This window comes from Mus pahari, chromosome 9 (assembly GCF_900095145.1).
Source record: "Mus pahari chromosome 9, PAHARI_EIJ_v1.1, whole genome shotgun sequence".
Lineage (NCBI taxonomy): Eukaryota > Metazoa > Chordata > Mammalia > Rodentia > Muridae > Mus > Mus pahari.
In genome coordinates this window covers 48,993,894-49,011,125 of record NC_034598.1, presented here as the reverse complement: position 1 = coordinate 49,011,125, position 17,232 = coordinate 48,993,894, and the positions used below count along the sequence as shown (strand labels likewise).

Here is a 17,232-nt window from a genome sequence, read left to right as displayed (position 1 = left end):
CCATTTTTTTAAAAAAAGAATTCTTTTGACTCTTCAGGTTGCCCAGTGCCCGTCAGGTGGCCCAGGAGACATAGCGCCCTCTTTTGGCTTCCATGGGTACCTGCACACACAGTAAACATGGTCGGTCAAGTGCTAGGTGAAATGGCACTTCCCTTTAATCCACACCTAGGAGGCAGGTCTCTGAGATTGAGGCCAACCTGCTCTATGTAGAGTTCCTGGACAGCCAGTGTTGCTTCATGAGGTCCTGAGTTTGATTCCCAGCAACTACATGGTGGCTCATAGCCATCTGTTATGGGATCTTCTGGCAAGAAGGCATATATTCAGATTGAGCACTCATGTATAAAATAAAAAATAAATTTAAAAAGATTATGTATTTGCATGCTAGATTGTAAGGTTAAGTTAGAAACAAATGCTCATTAGCTGGGCCTGGCATTATATATACCTGGGATCTTAGCACATGGGAAACAGGCAGAAGAATCAGGAACTCAAGGCTATTTCCACCTACATAGTAAATTCCTGCCTAACTTGACACTGTCTCACACCAGAAAATGGGACGTTTTCTTAAGTAATTTAAGGTACTGGGGCTGCAGAGATGGCTCAGTAGTTAAAGTGCTTTCTGTGGGCAGGTGGTGTAGCCCACAGGAAGCAGAGGCCAGCAGGTCTCCAAGTTTGAGGTCAATTCCAAGACAACCAGGATTACATAGAGTAATCCTGTCTTGAAGAAAGCAAAACAAAAGTGCTTTCTGGGATTCTATTTCCAGTACATAATGGTGGCTCACAACCACCTGTAATTGTAGGTGGAGAGGATCTGATAACCCTCTGGTACATTCTACAGGCTCATTCCTGCATGTGGCGCACAATGAAATATTTCTGTGGGGTTTTTGACATCAGATCTGCTGTGTAGCATTAGCTGGCCTGGTGCTCACTTTTATTTTATTTATTTTTTTTTTTTAAAGATTTATTTATTATTATATGTAAGTACACTGTAGCTGACTTCAGACACACCAGAAGAGGGAGTCAGATCTCATTACGGGTGGTTGTGAGCCACCATGTGGTTGCTGGGATTTGAACTTTGGACTTTTGGAAGAGCAGTCAGTGCTCTTATCCGCTGAGCCATCTTGCTGAGCCATCTTGCCAGCCCTTGTCCTCACTTTCTATTCGGCTTTGTTTGGCAACTCACAGCAGTCCTCCTGCCTCTGTGTCCTAGGAGTTGTGATTATAGACAGGAGCTGCTACATCTAATCTTGCTTGTGTGTTGTGTATTCTGAGGCACATAATAAGCAAGCAACAACACATAAGCAAGATAATGATGCTAAACAGACCTTACTGTGCACCCTCGTGGTCATAGTCATTTAGCTGTTGCAGTGTAGGAACATCTTTTAAGGGCACAACTTAGCCGGGCAGTGGTGGCACGCGCCTTTAATCCCAGCACTCCGGAGGCAGAGGCAGGCGGATTTCTGAGTTCGAGGCCAGCATGGTCTACAGAGTGAGTTCCAAGACAGCCAGGGCTACATAGAGAAACCTGTCTCAAAAAAAAAAAAAAAAAGAGCACAACTTAAGTAAAAGGTGGTACCATCACAATAAAGTGTTGGCATAGTATGCTGACCCAGATAAAGGGAGTCAGTAGCTTAGTCCAGTCCCAGAATAAAAAGACCTTGATTTTGAGAGGGGAATTAAAAGGGCAGGCTTAAGCAGGAGTCGGGTTGCTGCTGATCTCCTGGGTTCTTTTTTCTTTTTTTCTTTTTTTTTTTTTAATATTTTATTTATTTATTATATGTAAGTACACTGTAGCTGTCTTCAGACACTCCAGAAGAGGAGTCAGATCTCATTAAGGATGGTTTGAGCCACCATGTGGTTGCTGGGATTTGAACTCTGCATCTTTGGAATAGCAGTCGGGTGTTCTTACCCGCTGAGCCATCTCACCAGACCCACTCCTGGGTTCTTGACTCGCTCTAGGCTATCTATGTGCCCGCTGATGACCTGACTGACCCTGCTCCTGCAACCACCTTTGCCCATTTGGATGCTACCACTGTGCTGTCCCGGGCTATTGCTGAGTTGGGCATCTATCCAGCTGTGGATCCACTGGACTCCACCTCTCGAATTATGGATCCCAACATTGTTGGCAGTGAGCATTATGATGTTGCCCGAGGGGTGCAGAAAATCCTGCAGGTGAGTATCTTTATCCTTGGAGTCAGTGGCCATCAAATTGTAAGGAATTTGAGACCTCTATAAGGACTAGATTTTTTTTTTTTTCCCTCTAGTCATTTGTGTGAGCAAGGAAAGTTGAAAATGAATTGATACTGCTGATGAGGTGTCCCCAGTTTCAGAGTGCTCTACTTTAGAGTCCAGTTGTCAGCCTGGCAGTAGTAGTGTACAGCTTTATTCCCAGCACTCAGGAGGCAGAGGCCAGCCTGGTGTACAAGGATAGCCAAGGCTACACAAAGAAACTCTGTCTCAAAAAAACAATCAGTTGTTTTCTAACATAGTTAAATAGGCAGAATAAAACACCAACCTTGGTCGACGGCTACCTGGAACTTCTGAAGGCCGTGCACTTAACGCTGTCCTTCCTTTGATTTTGCTTGCTTTCAGGACTACAAATCTCTCCAGGACATCATTGCCATCTTGGGTATGGATGAACTTTCTGAGGAAGATAAATTGACTGTGTCCCGGGCGAGGAAGATACAGCGCTTCTTGTCTCAGCCATTCCAGGTTGCTGAGGTCTTCACGGGTCACATGGGAAAGCTGGTGCCCTTGAAGGAGACCATTAAAGGATTCCAGCAGATTTTAGCAGGTGAGGTTTTTTTCTTTTTATAAAATTTAGTCATAAAAGTGAGAAAAAACAAGCCTATGTTCTCATTCTAACATGATCAAATGATACATACCTTTTTTTTTTCTTAAAGATTTATTATATGTAAGTATAGTGTAGCTGTCTTCAGACACTCCAGAAGAGGGCGTCAGATCTAAGGATAGTTGTGAGCCACCATGTGGTTGCTGGGAATTGAACTTAGGACCTTTGGAAGAATAGTCTTAACCTCTGAGCCATCTCTCCAGCCCCCTTGTCTATACTTTTCTTAAAGGGGCCATCACCCTGCCTTCCATTAACTGTCTCATGTCACTGAGTTGAAAGTGAGAATTTTAACTCAGGTGCTCCAAATTATGGGTTTTTAAGTGCTTGTGTGTCTGAGTGTTGTGAGTACACGATCCCGTGAGGAGTTAGATCCTCCCAGAACAGTGGAGGTTAGAAAAGGTGTTGGGTCACTGGAATTAGAGGTGGTAGAGTCAGTGTTAAGCCACCACTCCAGCCCCAAACTTATATTCTTGATCTACTACATCTTGTCTTAAATTACACATACACTGGTATGAAGGCAGAACATTTTACACATCATAAATCTTTAAAAACAATTACACTTGGAAGGGGGTGGATATGGTGTATACCTTTAGTGCTGGGACTCCTAAATAGATCTAGGGCCTTGAGTTCCAGGCCAGCCAGGAACACACCCCTACCCCTAAAAAAAGTAAATTTCACTTGGAAGTTTAAGAAAATTTTCCTTGAATGATAAGGCTTCATAGTGGGCTCAAGTGGTGAGGTGTACATGCTGCAGGAAGTTGATATAACTCAATTTTTTACTATGTTTTCTCCTATGTAGGTGAATATGATCATCTCCCAGAACAAGCCTTCTACATGGTGGGACCCATTGAAGAAGCCGTGGCAAAGGCTGATAAGCTGGCAGAAGAGCACGGGTCGTGAGGGGCTCTTCAGCCAAACACAGCTCTCCAAGCGGAGAGCTCAGGTTTCCATGTAGGCCACACAAGAGCCTTGATTGAAGATGTGATGTTCTCTCTGAAGAGTATTTAAAGTTTTCAATAAAGTATATACCCCTCATTTATGTCTGTTTATGTTGCTTCTGAAACAGCTTATAATTGAGCTCACAGTGGTAGGCCACATTTAGGAAACATTATGTTAAAAACAGGATTATTATTAAAAAGATCAATTTATTAATGAGATTCTATGGGCCTTGTGTTTCATATTAGGCTCAGCTTTGGTTTTTGCTCCAAGAATCACTAAAGTGTTTTCCCCTGGGGATAATAGATATACTCATTCAAGACGGATTAAGTTTTTAGGAAATGTTGAATATCTGTCACAATTGAGGGTCTTGTCTCAGTACTCCTTCAGAAAATTCCTAATGTATTGCCAGAAATCTGAACAAGCCTAGCTGTGTATGTTTGTGTTTGAGTCTGCAGGGCAAAAAAAAATAACACGAGGTCTCCTAAGATCCCTTATGAAAATTTTAGAAGGCTTCGTTGTGGTACAGAGTAATCTTTATACTGTTGCCATTGGGACTTTTGAAAAGCATTACTTCCTCTTCATAAAGTGGGTACCTTAGTGCATGCACACTGCTAGGATGTATTTTGTGCCCTACAACGTGTATGAGCCCAGCTAGTGGCCTCTTGTGGAAGAATTTGAGACTACAAGAACTGCAATCTCACCATTTTGAAATCCATTAAAGGCTATTTGCTAGGAGGTATTTCTGTCATCTAATGACTATTTACAAACCAGCTGGAGCTGGCCTGGGTAGGAGCCTACATCTATAAGTTCCACCTTGCAAGGTTGTCCACTTGGGGTAGGGTTCTGGACAGTTCAACTCCCAATTCTGAGTTCCCTGTGACCTGAAGGGCTCTGGGAGAGGTTCTTGGGGAGGAGTAGAGGCTTGAGCATCCATCTGTCTATGACGTCCTTGGCTCCAGTCCTTCCTGTGTCAAGATCAGGACAGAAGGTGGCGCCCCCGAGTTGCCTCTTGGTAGTTTGCTCTTGGAGCTTGGGTTGGGGGAAATGCTGTTATGGGGTGGGGACACCTCCAGATCCTGACTGGAGTTGGCAAAAAGCTGGTAAAGACCTAAGAGTACACAGGCCATCTCTGCTTTGTCACCCAAATACAGACTTGGAAACGGATATTTTAAAGGTCACTTGCATCCCGGTGTTCGTGTTCTCTAACGTTTGTTGAGAACCTTTCTCTCTCGCTAACTGCAACTCTTTGTTTCCTTCATCCTTTACTGTCTCCTTCAACCACAGTCCTAAAGTATTAATATAGTTGTAACCTTCCTCCATATTTCTCCTGGTCGGCCCTGTCCTCGCCTCCTCCCTCTCTCCACCCAACGAAAGCCCCGCCCTTCCCTCCTCCCTCCCACCCCAGTCTGTCATACAGGGACATCACCCTACAGCAGTTCAGGCTGTGTGGTTCGCAGGAAGCATACATTGGCTTTTTGGGTTTTTCGAGTTCCCAGCCCACAGTTGGGCAGGATCTAACAGTAGCCTTCAGTTGAAGCGAGACCCAAGGACAGTAAGAAGCTGGGTCCTAATCCGGAGTCCTGCCAGCCTGACATGGGTAAGTATGATAGCTGCCCCTGGGAAAGGCCTGAGGGATGCCCAGCTCCCTCCCTGGCTGACTCAGCAGGGGTGGGGCCTAACCTTTGCTCTTTTGGGGGGTGAAGGAGGGGAAATGGACTGTGGGGGGACACGGGGCTTAGCTGGTGAGCTGCCGAGCATGAGATCCCCTAGTATTGACAAGCTCCAGCTCTAAGAGCCTGGGGTTGTATCTTAGGTTAGGGCTTCCTTCCTCACCCTTGAACCCCCCCGCTCCAATTTAAGTGCAGAGATTCGAGTAGAATTTTACTGTATTCATTACTAGTCCAGTCTTGGTCTTGTAAGAGATGCTTCCCCTCCCCCTAGTTTCTCTCGGTGTTTCTTCCTCCCCCCCTTTAACCCACCACCGGGTCGGGGCTGCACTGAGCAGCTGCTTCCTGTTGCCCCAGAGGTTGCTGCAAGGGTGGTGGTGTTAGTGGCTGGGGCCAAACCGAGCAATGAATAAAGCCGATTCTTGCCCTGCATCAGCCTCACGACCCTGTTACGGATGGCCTCCACAATTGACAGGACAGAGAGCGTTTTGCCTCTGTGGTTTCCTGATTCCAGATTTGTACAGCTGTAGTACGGGGAGGGCCGGGAGAAGCATGTTTACCTAGCAGGGCGCTGTGCGTGACCCCGACATGCTCGGCCCTGAGTTCCCTCTCCTGCTTTCCTAGGCCTCCTTGAATCTTTGTGGCTCCCACTGTCTCCCCAGCCTCCTTTGTGAATAAGTCTTAGCTGGCGCCCCGTGCCGGCAAAAAGAGCTCTTCAAGTACTCCAGTTCAGACCCACCGCAGTCCCCAACTGCGCCATAGAAGTTTCTGTCTTTTCCTGCATCTGGGATCCTTCCTGGTTCTGGCCCCTAGGAGACGCCACCCGCCGTCCCCTCCCCCAGCGGAGCCTTCGCGACAGCCGTCCCTGAGCGCTCGTCCTCACCCGGGTGGCTCCTGCCCCTTTAAGCGCCACCCCCCCTCGCCGCCGCCAGCCTCGGGCTGGGGGAGGAGGCGCCGCCGCCCGGCTCGGCCACCTGCGCCGCCGCCGCCGCCTGGCCCGGCCCTGCTTCAGGTGAGGCCCGGCATCCGCCTCCAGGCCCGGGGTCCAGGGCAGGGCGTCCCCGCAGCCGCTTCCTCCCCTGGGATCCAAGCTCTGACCTTCCCTGCGCCGGCTGCCCTTGCTCTTTCCCCCGCCCTGCCTCCTCGCCGGTTCCTCCCCTGTCCTCTGCGCCCGGGATCCGGAGGCTTCTCACGCCTCTCCGCCATCCTCTCCCGGGAACCCCTCCTATTCCGGCCCTGGATCTCCCCTCCCCCGCGCCTCCCTCGCCAAAGCTCTCCCGCGGTCTGGGTTTCGCCTCCTCTTCTCTGGAACTAGCGCTTTCCCACGCCATCCTAACCCCGGGGGGTGGGGGGGATAACCGCCACCCCAACCCCTCTCCTGGTCGTGCGGGGGGCGGGGGATACGACGCACGCCACGGGCGCTGTCCGCCCCGCTCCGCTCCCCCTTCAAGTTCAGCTAAGTCCCACCTAAAGCTTTTCGTGCCGAGTTTGGGGTCGGGCTCGAGCACCGCCCCCTGATCTCGGTGGGAAGGGCCCTCGGCCCCGCTGGAGCTGGTCCCTCCCCCTCGTCCCCGCGCCGGGGGCAGCGGCGCTGCGGGAACCTTGTGATACTTCGCTTCAGCGGCTGTTGCGGCAGAACAGTCTGGGGCTAAGTCTCTAAGGGATTGGGGGTGCTGGGTAAGGCAAAGGAAGCCCGACCTTCTCTATTTCAGGTTACTCCAGAAAAAAACAAAAACCAAAACCAAAAAACAAAAATACCGAGATGTCACTGTCTTATATGCCTACCATGGAGCTGTCCGTTGGGGAATTTGGAGACTAAATCCGAGGGGCGCAGATCCACTTGGAGAAGGGGAGGGGTTATATTCTTTTTGGCATACTATGAGAGAACCTAACCTTACCAAAAATACAGTGAGACTGTCTTGTCCGAACACGAGTGCCGAAAAGGGACCAATGGGAATTGCTACAGGGCCAAGAGCCTTGGCTAAGGCATGATGGGTTCCGTCATCGAGTGGGAGGCCTTTATAATTACCCTACCTTCAATAGGGAATACTCCTTCCGCCAACTCCATCCAGCTGAGCCCGAGCTCCTTCTCTAGTGCCCCTGCCTCCAGAATTATGAGAATGGGTGTCAGGGTTTGTCTTATACTAATCTGAGTCACAACTAAAGGTGCTGGGAGGGGCGCAGTGTGTGTTTGTGTGTGTGTGTCCTGTAGTGCTTAAGGTTGGATGCTTGGAGTGTCTCGAAGAGGAAAGGGAAGGTACAGCTAGGATGCATACCACCATGTCATAGCCCCAGCCATCTGGCTTCAGAGTAGCTGGCGCAAGGATAGCTGACCCAGAGACAGGGAGGTATAGCAGGAGCGTGGAGGGCGAGAAGGCGGCGGCGGGTGTTTATCCCCACTTCATGTCTCATCAGCCTCTGGCTTGTTCTGAGGGAGGTTCACTCTGTTGTTCCCCATACACTCTTCTCACAGGCTGTGAATAAAATGACCGTTGGCCCTTCTCTTTGGAGTAGCTTCTTGGAGGCTTGTTGGCTAACCAGCCACATTGTATGGGGATTGACAAATGTTTGGGGACACATGGGGTCAAGACCGCTTTTCTGTGTTCAGATTTGGCATGGGGTGGGATCACAAGTGTTGTATGTCAAGGAACCTGGCAAAAAGTAAAAAGCTTTGGGGCGTATTCCCTGCCCACCTTTATCCTTCAGAGAGGCGGGAAGACCGCAGCCTAGGTGGGATAAAGCGATAGAAGCCCTTCTGTACCAGATGGGAAAAACATATTATGCCCCGTTTTTCCTCTTCTAGTCTCTGGTGGACTTCTATCCTACCCCTTTCTTTACTAGCTCAGGGCTGGGTTTGGGCCTAAAAGTAGCCTAGGTTACTAGGCCTGGGGCTCGGAAGGGGTGGGGACAGTGGGGCACAGGAGTAACCGGCTCTTCCGGAGCCAGCAGTGGGTGTGTGTGGGTGTGTGGTGGTGAAGCGAAGGGGCGTGGTCACGGACGTCTGACGGGCGCAAGCTCCTCCTCTGCGTGCCCAGTCTCAAACTGGTTAGCCCCGAGTGGGAGGCAGGAAGATTCACCTTCCCTGGAAAAGGGAGAGAAAAGAAAGATACCAGCTTTCCTGTAAACCTGTCTCTTCCCTCTCCTGCCCTTAGGTGCCAGTTCCAACCCAAGCTTTTTTTTTCTTGGTGGTGGTAGGGTTACACTTTTTTTTAGCCTAAGTTCACTTCTCCTTTCTCCAGGGCGTTGAGGTTAGTGGGCTATTGGAAGGATGAGGTGTATCCCCAGGCGACCTATGTCCTTTTGTTTTTTCCAGACAAAGTCTCACAATGAAGTCCTGACTAGTCTGGAACTCGATTTGTAGACCGAGCTGACCTTGAGCTCACAGGGCAATCCTCTCATCTATGCCTCTTCAGTGTAGGAATGAATTACAGGCGTAGGTTGCCATGACTGACTTTATAAACTCATTGTGACAGGGAAGAAAGATTTTGTTCTTGTCTGTCTCCTCCTTCCCTTAGTAATCTACTTACCTCAGTTGAGGGAGAGGAACCATGTGCTGAGCCCACATTGTTGGCTTATCTTAAAGAGATTTTCCTTTTGAAGTCTATCTGAACTATTTATAATGATGGGTGGGTTTCATCTCCCACACTCAGAATCCCTCTCTGGGGTAAAAACATCAAATTGATGTTAGACTGCTGAATTGGCTCAAACAGACTCTGTTCACACCCAGATTTCCAATCTCTTGGGATCCCCAAGAGAAACATTTATTTGTTGACACCTCAAAACCAGCCAGAATCTCGTTATCCTGTTTGTGTGTGTCACTCTTTCTAAGTCTTCAGACTTAACTTTTCGTAGTTTAGGCAGTTGTTTACATTCTAAAACTACATTTCATTGATTTGAATGGGAATTACGAAGCCAAAAGTCTTGAATTGTAAGGAAGGGGAATGAAGTTCCCTTCTAGTTATAGTTTATTTAATGTGTGACTGAACAAGTCAGTAAGCTTCTGTGGGTCTTAATTTCTTCATCTAGTAAGTGAGAAGTAGGAATTTAAAAAAAAAAAAAAAAAGCTGTAACATACGACACTGTTTCCCATCTTGGGTTCCTGCAATACACATTCAGGTGAAAGCTAAGCAATATAATTCTTGTCTAGACTTCCAGAACACAGCTATGTAGCCTTGTTAGAAAATGTATGGGAACCGGACGATGGTGGCACATGCCTTTAATCCCAGTACTTGGGAGGCAGAGACAGGCAGATTTCTGAGTTTGAGGCAGCCTGGTTTACAGAGTGAGTTCCAGGACAGCCAGGGCTACACAGAGAAACCCTGTCTTGAAAAACCAAAAAAGAGCCGGGCGTGGTGGCGCATACCTTTAATCCCAGCACTCGGGAGGCAGAGGCAGGCGAATTTCTGAGTTCGAGGCCAGCCTGGTCTACAAAGTGAGTTCCAGGACAACCAGGGCTATACAGAGAAACCCTGTCTCAAAAAACCAAAAAAAGAAAAAGAAAAAGGTATGAGGTCAGAAAAATAAATATTTGGAAAATTTTTTGGTTATCTTAACTGCTTATCTTCTACCCTTTGGCCACATTTAGGCTAGATTCAGATCTTGACTGTGTGGAGCCAGAGCCAAGTCTCCTTTCCCCATGTGCAGGATTCTCTCCAACGACCAAGGTCCTGCAGATGACACCAGGAAAGCAGTGATCCAGGCAGGACCAGGTTGTCCCTACAGGACATAGGTGAGTATACTGCTTCCTCTTCATCCCTGTAAAATCGCTTCCTAAGTATCAACTTCCACTTTTTCACCACCACCCTGCTGAGGAAATAAACAACCCCAAAATAGTCTTAGAAATGTGCTCTATGAGCCGGGCGTGGTGGCGCACGCCTTTAATCCCAGCACTCGGGAGGCAGAGGCAGGCGGATTTCTGAAGTTCGAGGCCAGCCTGGTCTATACAGGACAGCCAGGGCTATACAGAGAAACCCTGTCTCGAAAAACCAAAAGAAAAAGAAAAGAAAAGAAAAAAGAAATGTGCTCTAGCCATTATGGTTAACCTGGGATATGGCTCACCTTTCAATTTGACCTGGGTGAAGCAAGACTCCAACCCTCAATGAGATGCAGGTGAAGCAGGGACCTGCGGGGAGGGACTCTGGGCGCTAGGACCCAGATCTGGAGTTGAGATGGAGGGGCCGGGCACTAGGACCCAGTGGCCGCGGTGGTGGGCGGTGCCGCCGGGCCCGTGTCCCCGCCCCCTCCGACTCACTCCTCCCCCGCCGGCCATGTTGGCTCCGCTCAGGCCCCGCGGTTGAACCGCGACCCCCTTCCCCCTCCCAGACCCCGCACCCTGCACCCCTCTCCCGCGGGCGTCTCCTCCCTCCTGGCGCCCGGAGCCTGGCCATGTGAACCGCCCGTCCCCCGGGGAGAAGCGAGCCCCGACCCGGCCGGACGCCGTCGCCTCAGGTTTGTGGGGTGTGCGCCGGGGGCCTGAGGGTCGGGCGCCCGTGTCCGCGGGAGTTCCTCAGGCAGCAGGCGCGCCTCAGGTGACCGGGACTTCTCCTGCCGGGACGCCGCCGAGCCGTTGGGAGACGGCCGGGCGCGGGCGGCGGCTGACGAGGCCCCCCTGAGGTGGCGGCGGCGGCGGCCGAGCTCGGCTGGGGTGGAGACCCGGCCACCGGCGGCGGAATCCCCGGGAGGGCTCCACCTCCTGGGGCGGCGGGGTTGCGGGCGAGCAGGGGATGGACGCGGGGCTTCCCGCGGGGCTACACCTGAGGTTCGTGCGGATGGGGGTTTCGGCCGCGGTGAGTGGGGCTGACTCCGCGCCGACTCCCCGGAGAGCCTCGGGTTTCTGTCCTCCGGGTCCTGGAGAGGGCCTGGCTGTCGGTCGTGCTGGCCTGGCTTGGGGCCCTGGAGCCCCGGGAGAATCCCCGGCTCTGGAGATGGGGTTGATACAACTCATACTTGGAACTCATACTTGGCGTCTGGGTTTGAGTAGGGCCGAAAACTGAGGGGAAGAATAAAGAGGGATTCCTTTCCAAGGAAATCCTCTCCAAAGGGGATCCCCGTTTCCGTAGAGAGACGGTGCTCTCGCATCATCCCTTTCTTTCCCGGCGTTCCTGACTTCCAGAAGTCAATGCCAATAGCAGGCATCCTTTGTGGAGCTTACTGGAGTGAGGGATTTGTATCCTTCGGGGGAGTGGTGTTGGTGGTGGGGGCGATAGCTTCCACCACCTCCATCTGTACACAAACTGCCCCTCCCCCAGCCTCCCGCAGGAAGTGGCCGGGAAATGGCAGCTGTGCGTTCGATGCTTCGTCTCTTGTTGTTTTGAAATGACCATTTTAATCTGATTTGGTTTCATTTTCTGAAGCCTTCTGGGCAAGCTTGGATCTGCCAAACGTTAGACTTTTTCCACTGTAGTATTCATTTGTCATCTAGAAGTCGGTCAACTATAGTTGACCCACTGATCTTGGTCCTCCTTTGTACACTGTCTCTTCTGGACCCCACTCCTGCCCCAAGTTAGAGGTCATAGAGAATCAAAGTGAGTTATGAGCAGTGACCACTATTCAGGACAAGCAGTGCAGATTGAGTGTAGAAAGCTGCCAAGAGTACTTGAGATCTTTATGGAATTAAAGTGGCTTTCTTGATCCTTCTTAATATTTTTAAGCATGACAGATTTCTCTTTAGCAAATCATCGGAGCAAATAAGCTTGTGGAGAGAAGGATACCTATGAGACGTGGAAGAAGGGAAAAGGGGAAGATGTGTACTTATGATGTGTATCTAGGGATGGGGACTGGTTATTATTACTAATGAGAGTGTTAAGCTTGTTCCTCAGTGGTGATTCTACTCCAGTCAGGGAAACCTCTTCGCATTGACTTGGGTTCCTGGAAGTTTTACCTTTTGCAGAACTTATTAGGGGACTTTGCTAGCATGATGTAACTTTCGTCTATACAAGACGCTTTTTTTCTTTTCTTTCTTTCTTTTTTTCTTTTTTAAATTTATGTTTGTGAGTACACTGTCAGTCTTCAGACACACCAGAAGAGGGCATCAGATCCCATTACAGATGGTTGTGAACCACCATGTGGTTGCTGGGAATTGAACTTAGGACTTAAGAGCCAGTGCTCTAAACCGTTGAGCCATCTCTCCAGCCCCCAAAAGAATATTTCTTGAAGGGTAGGGTTTTTTCTTTTTTCCTTAAAATTTTTTGTTGTTGTTGTTGTTCTACTTTATGTGTATGGGTCTTTTGCCTGCATGTATGCCTGTGCACCACTGATGTGCCTGGAGCCAGCCCATAGAGAGCTCATGCAGACTTTGGATTGCTGGAATTGGGGTTACAAAATAGTTGTGAACTGTCTTGTGAATGTGAGGACTGAATTCCTGTCCTGGAAGAACAATGCTTAACTGAGGAGCCATCTTTCCATCCCAAAATAACGTGCTTTTGTTATTTGTAATGGTTGGTCTGCAGGGGCTGGAGAGGTGGTACAGCAGATGAGAGCACTGGGTGCTCTTCCAGAGGACTGGGGCTGAATTCTCAACTCCCATGTAGCAGTTCACAACTGTCTACAGCCCTACCTACCAGTTCTAGGGGATCTGACACCCTCACACAGGCATACATATGAGCAAAACTCCAATGCAGGAAAAAAAAAAAGGGGGTGTGTTACCACCATTGCTCAGATGAGATTTTTTTTTTTTAAGTTTTATTTTATGTATTCCCATTCAGACAGTCTGAAGAGAGCATCAGACTCCATTGCAGATGGTTGTGAGTCACCATGTGGTTACTGGGAATTGAACTCAGTACCTCTGGAAGAGAGCAGTCAGTGCTCTTAACGGCTGAGCCATCTCTCCAGTCCCCCTGTTTTTTGTTTTTTTGTTTGTTTTTTTTTTTATGGTTTTTCGAGACAGGGTCCTGGAACTCCCTGAGTAAACATGGCTGGCCTCATCCTCCCGAGGTCCACCTACCTCAGCCTCTGAGTGCCAGGCTTAAAATCTCTGTCATTGCAGCACAGAGACTTGGTTTTTGCTTTTCTTGTACCACGATCAGACTGGCCTAGAACCAAGCAGTTGAAGTTTATGTTGGCTTTAAACTGGAAGAAATCCTGCTTCTACCTCTCAGATGTTGGGATTACAGAACAGACTCCACTCTGCCTGGTCTAACCAAGATATTTTTTTTTTCTTCTAAAGGATAAAGTGATGTCACTGTGGTCTGTATCTCTCCATTTTGTTTGAATTTTCTGGTTTTTCGAGACAGGGTTTCTCTGTATAGCCCTGTTGTCCTGGAACTCACTTTGTAGACCAGGCTGGCCTCGAACTTCAGAAATCCGCCTGCCTCTGCCTCCTAAGTGCTGTTTGAATTTTCCTATCCACCACCACCCCTAAGACAGTGTCTCATTAGGTAGCCCTAGCTGGCCTGGAGTTGTCTATGTAGACCAGGCTGGCCTTGAATTTACAGAGATGTGCTTGTCTCTGTTTCCCACATAATGGGATTAGGTGTGTGCCCCATGCCTGGCTCGATCCTGTTTTGTTGTCATTTGGGTTTGCTTAGGGCCAAGAGTTGAAATACTAAGGATGGAAATGTGAAGATCATTTGAAGTGCCCTGCAAACACACACTGTAATTGAAATAAGATTTACTTATATGAGTACACTGTAGATGTCATCAGACACATCAGAAGAGGAAATCAGATTCCATTATACATGGTTTCTCTGTTGTAGCTCTGGCTGTCCTGTAACTCTGTAGACCAGGCTGGCTACAGACTCCCCACTGGGATTAAAGGTGTGTGCCAACACCTGGTTCACCTCTTCTTTTTGTCTTTGGTCTATACACTTTTTTTTTTTTTTTTAAAAGATTTATTTATTATTTGTAAGTACACTGTAGCTGTCTTCAGACACTCCAGAAGAGGGAGTCAGATCTTGTTAAGGATGGTTGTAAGCAACCATGTCGTTGCTGGGATTTGAACTCTGCACCTTTGGAAGAGCAGTCGGGTGCTCTTACCCACTAAGCCATCTCACCAGCCCCTGGTCTATACACTTAAACCGCCTTTTTGCATTTTACTTAGTTTTGATTTTTTTTTTTTTTTTTGTTTTTACAAAAAGGTTTTCTCTGTGTAGCCCTGGCTACACACTTTGTAGACCAGGCTGCCTCCAACTCAGAAATCTGCCTGCCTCTGCCTCCCAAGTTCTGGGATTAAAGGTGTGTACCACCACGCCCAGCTAGTTTTGAATTTTTGAGATAAGATCTCTCAGTAGCCTTGGCTGTCCTTGAAATCACAGAGATCTTCCTGCTTCTGGCTCCTCAGTGCTAGGATTAAAGGAGTGTACTAACATCCTATTCGCATGCTTCTGTGGTTTGTTTAGCCATGGCTGTTCTGGAATTCACTATGCAGACTAGGCTGGCCTCAAGCTCAGAGATCCACTAGCTTCCCTTTCCAAACACAGTGGTATTAAAGGTGTGTACCACCACCACCACCCGACTTGTGTTCCAGTTTTTAAGACTCTATCTGGGCTGGAGAGATGGCTCACCATCTGCTCTTCCAGAGGTCCCAAGTTCAGTTCCCAGCAACCACATGGTGGATCATAACCATCTGTAATGGGGTCTGGTGCCCTCTTCTGGTGTGTCAAAAGAGAGCAACAATGGTGGTGTACTCATGCATAAAATAAATGTTTTTGGTTTTTGTTTGTTTGTTTGGTTTGGTTTTTGTTTTGGTTTTTTTTTTTTTTTTCAAGATAGGGTTTCTCTGTATAGCCCTGGCCATCCTGGAACTCACTTTGTAGACCAGGCTGGCCTCGAACTCAGAAATCCGCCTGCCTCTGCCTCCCGGGTGCTGGGATTAAAGGTGTGCACCACTATACCCAGCTGGGTTTTTTGTTGTTGTTGTTGTTGTTAGCGTCTATTTGAAAAGAAATTGGTTTAAGTAGAGTCAGATGGGCTCGCCTCTGCCTCGTCTTAGTATTAACTACTGGAATCAGGTGCTGCCAAAAGAGAATTGAGTGTCTTCCTGGTAGTAACCTTTTTTATTCTCCTACTCTTAGAATGATGTAAAGTTATTAATTGGTACAGTGTGTGATCTTGTCTGTGATGTGTGAAGTGAGACAGTAAAGTGAGTTTTTATATTTTAGGACATAGAGAGGTTTTCTGGGTTTTTCTGGGTAGCTTAAAACTGCAGCATAGACCAGACTGACTTTCAGCTCACAGCCCTACCTTCCTCTGCTGTGATTTAGTCCTGGGATTAAAGGCTTTCTAACTTAGTACACAAGTTCAAGTTTGCTTTCAACCCTTGTAGCCCAAGCGGGCAGTCCTTCTGCCCCGGTTTCCTATTTGGTGGTGTCTTCCCTACCTTGTACATGGTAGGGAAGGGCAAAGTATATTCTACCAAGACACTACAAACAACTATTCCTTTGGCATTGAAGTGTAAGAACTATTGCAGAAAACCAGGTTGTGATAGGATTCCTTTAGTTGTAGTTTTTTAAAAGAATGGTTCTTTCGTAATCCAGACTAGTTTCTAATTGGATCATGTATCCAAAGATGACCTTGAACTTGTGTACTTCTTGCCTCTTCCCATGTTTTTAAAGATTTATTTTTTTTTAAAAGATTTATTGATTTATTTATTTATTATATGTAAGTACACTGTAGTTGTCCTCAGACACTCCAGAAGAGGGAGTCAGATCTTGTTACGGATGGTTGTGAGCCACCATGTGGTTGCTAGGATTTGAACTCCAGACCTTCAGAAGAGCAGTCGGGTGCTCTTACTCACTGAGCCATCTCGCCAGCCCAGATTTATTTTTTATTTATATGTGAACACTGCACCTGTCTTCAGACACACACACTAGATCCCATTACAGACGGTTGTGAGTCACCATGTGGTGGCTGGGAATTGAACTCAGGACCACTAGCAGAGCAGTCAGTGCTCTTCACTGAGCTATCTCTCCAGCCCAGTTTATTGACTTTTTAACATTGTCGGAACTTTTCTATTTCTTTGTCTTATTTACAAGGAATACCTAACCAAGTCTATTAAGGATCCTTGTGTTTAGTTCTCAGCCTTGGGTTTAGTTCACAGCAGTGTATGAAAGGAGAAGTCAAGAGATTTGGGGCCTTTGTTTGTTTGCTTTTTAATGATTTTTTTTTTTTTTTCTTGAGACAGGGTTTCTCTGTGTAGCCCTGGCTGTCCTGGATCTCACTATGCAAACCAAGCTGGACTTAAACTCAAAGATCTGTCTTCCCCTGCCTCTGCTGGAATTAAAAGGTGTGTATCACCACTGGCCAGCTACTAAATTTTTTTTTTAGGCAGTATCTCACCGTGTAGCCCTGGCTGGCTTGGAACTCTCTAGGAAACATAGACCGGACCTTCAACTTCCACCTGCCTCTGCTATGGATTAAAGCCATGAGCCACCCAAATTTGATCCCTAGAACCCAAGTAAAAATGTCAGGCAGGCATGGTGCTGTGTGATTGTGAACCTAGCACTGGGGAGGCAGAACTGAAAGACCCCCTAGGGCTCACTGACCAGCCAGTCTAGCCTAATTGGTATATTTAAGATCATTGGGCACCCTGCTTCAAAGGAGATGAATGGTTTTGGAAGTTCTCTGATCTACACGTGTACTGACACATACAAGCTGGGGCATGTATATGAAATTGGGGACTGGTGTTACAGACAGAGACAGGCAGATTTCTGAGGCCAACCTGATCTCCATAGTGAATTCTACTCTTGCCAAGGCTATATGGTGAGATGCTCTCTCAAAAAATTAAAAATAGCTGGGCAGTGGTGGCACACGCCTTTAATCCCAGCACTTGGGAGTCAGAGG

The 17,232-nt window shown here is 48.0% G+C and overlaps 2 protein-coding genes across 11 annotated transcripts in view; both read left to right on the top strand.

The window, feature by feature from the left end:
• Atp5f1b (ATP synthase F1 subunit beta) overlaps positions 1–3,883 on the top strand; it is a 7,068-nt gene extending 3,185 nt beyond the window's left edge. Inside the window, exons 8-10 of the mRNA XM_021204532.1 lie at positions 1,957–2,169; positions 2,590–2,791; positions 3,648–3,883. Coding sequence (XP_021060191.1) covers positions 1,957–2,169; positions 2,590–2,791; positions 3,648–3,748 — 516 coding nt within the window. The 3' untranslated portion in view covers positions 3,749–3,883. The remainder of the gene's footprint in view (positions 1–1,956; positions 2,170–2,589; positions 2,792–3,647) is intronic.
• Positions 3,884–5,215: 1,332 nt separating this feature from the next.
• The window catches only part of Baz2a (bromodomain adjacent to zinc finger domain 2A), a 38,458-nt gene continuing 26,441 nt past the window's right edge, over positions 5,216–17,232 (top strand). For 2 of the 10 annotated variants that reach the window (XM_021204493.2, XM_029542658.1), the window contains exons 1-3: positions 5,216–5,384; positions 6,079–6,466; positions 10,099–10,183. The gene's annotated coding sequence lies outside the window, so the exon portion shown is untranslated. Of the gene's footprint in view, positions 5,385–6,078; positions 6,467–10,039; positions 10,184–10,646; positions 10,903–16,651; positions 16,676–17,232 lie in introns of those variants that run through there. The other 8 variants (XM_029542655.1, XM_029542663.1, XM_029542662.1 and 5 more) reach the window with 6 other exon arrangements.